The 1,206-nt window shown below is 42.2% G+C and overlaps 1 protein-coding gene across 1 annotated transcript; it reads left to right on the plus strand.

The window, feature by feature from the left end:
* The first annotated feature begins 484 nt into the window (after positions 1-484).
* LOC121940173 (ribonucleoside-diphosphate reductase large subunit-like) lies at positions 485-1,206 on the plus strand. The gene is made up of 2 exons (XM_042483005.1): positions 485-683; positions 768-1,206. Exons 1-2 carry the CDS (start codon positions 573-575, stop codon positions 960-962), a joined length of 306 nt encoding a protein of 101 aa, XP_042338939.1. The 5' UTR covers positions 485-572; the 3' UTR covers positions 963-1,206.

Consider the following 1,206-nt stretch of genomic DNA (forward strand, 5'->3'; position numbering starts at 1 on the left):
ATAGAGCAAACAACTAACCAGTGAATTGAGAAAATAATCCACAGGATAATAACCGGCAGATTTTTGACATTAATGCTTGAAAAATGACTGAAGTGATTAAGAGATTATCAAAATAGCTGGTGATTTAATTGTCTTAAACTGACTAATTGGTCTAGTTCTGATTAACCTTTGCACAAAAAAGTATTACTGAAATACTTCAGTTGGTTCATTTTCTCGTATTTGTACTGGGAGGTTAGATATTGTGTAAGGCTGCAACTTTCAATGACAAAATTGCCCAACCTGAATTCCCAGAGGCTGAAGTGATACATTAGTTGTTTTGTTTTTTTCTAAAACCTATAATATTAAGTTTACTATTATTTAAAAAAAAAAAAAAGGAATAGAAAATCATAATTAGGGACCTGGTACAAGCTAACGTTTGATAGTTTTGTTCAAAAAACGACTCAAATTTTCTGCGATTTGACCGTAAATTGTAAATAAATGTTTTGTCTCAACAGAACATCGATGAGATTCCAGATGATCTGAAGCAGCTGTATAAAACCGTTTGGGAAATCTCCCAGAAGACCGTGCTCAAGATGGCTGCTGACCGCGGCGCCTTCATCGACCAGAGCCAGTCCCTGAACATCCACATCGCAGAGCCCAACTACGGCAAACTAACCAGCATGCACTTCTACGGCTGGAAACAGGTGAGTGAGAACAGAAGGATGAACAGAGAGAACTTACGAATAAGCATGCAGCACGTGTTAAACTCGCGTCTCGCCTCGCCTCAGGGTCTGAAGACGGGGATGTACTACCTGCGGACGAAGCCTGCTGCGAACCCCATCCAGTTCACGCTGAACAAGGAGAAGCTGAAGGAGGCGCAGGAGCCGGTCAAGGCCACAGAGGAGGAGATCAAAGAGCGTAACGTTGCTGCCATGGTGTGCTCTCTGCAGAACCGAGACGAGTGCCTCATGTGCGGATCGTAAACGTGTCCTCTCTCCGCTGAGGCTTCAGGTCAACATGTAAATGTACCTGCTGGCACTCGATCTGAAGCCCGATGTTGTCGAACTAAACCTGTAACAAATCCAGAACTTTATCATTGTTCATTAACGTCACCGTCACGAGCTGCTCAGAGTGTATAGAATTAATTTTATTAAAGGGCTCTGTCGACTCACTGTTGTCACACGAGAAAGCAAGTACTTACTTCAAAATGTGTTTTATGTTGGGAAT

This window comes from Plectropomus leopardus, unplaced genomic scaffold (genome assembly GCF_008729295.1).
Source record: "Plectropomus leopardus isolate mb unplaced genomic scaffold, YSFRI_Pleo_2.0 unplaced_scaffold7791, whole genome shotgun sequence".
NCBI lineage: Eukaryota > Metazoa > Chordata > Actinopteri > Perciformes > Serranidae > Plectropomus > Plectropomus leopardus.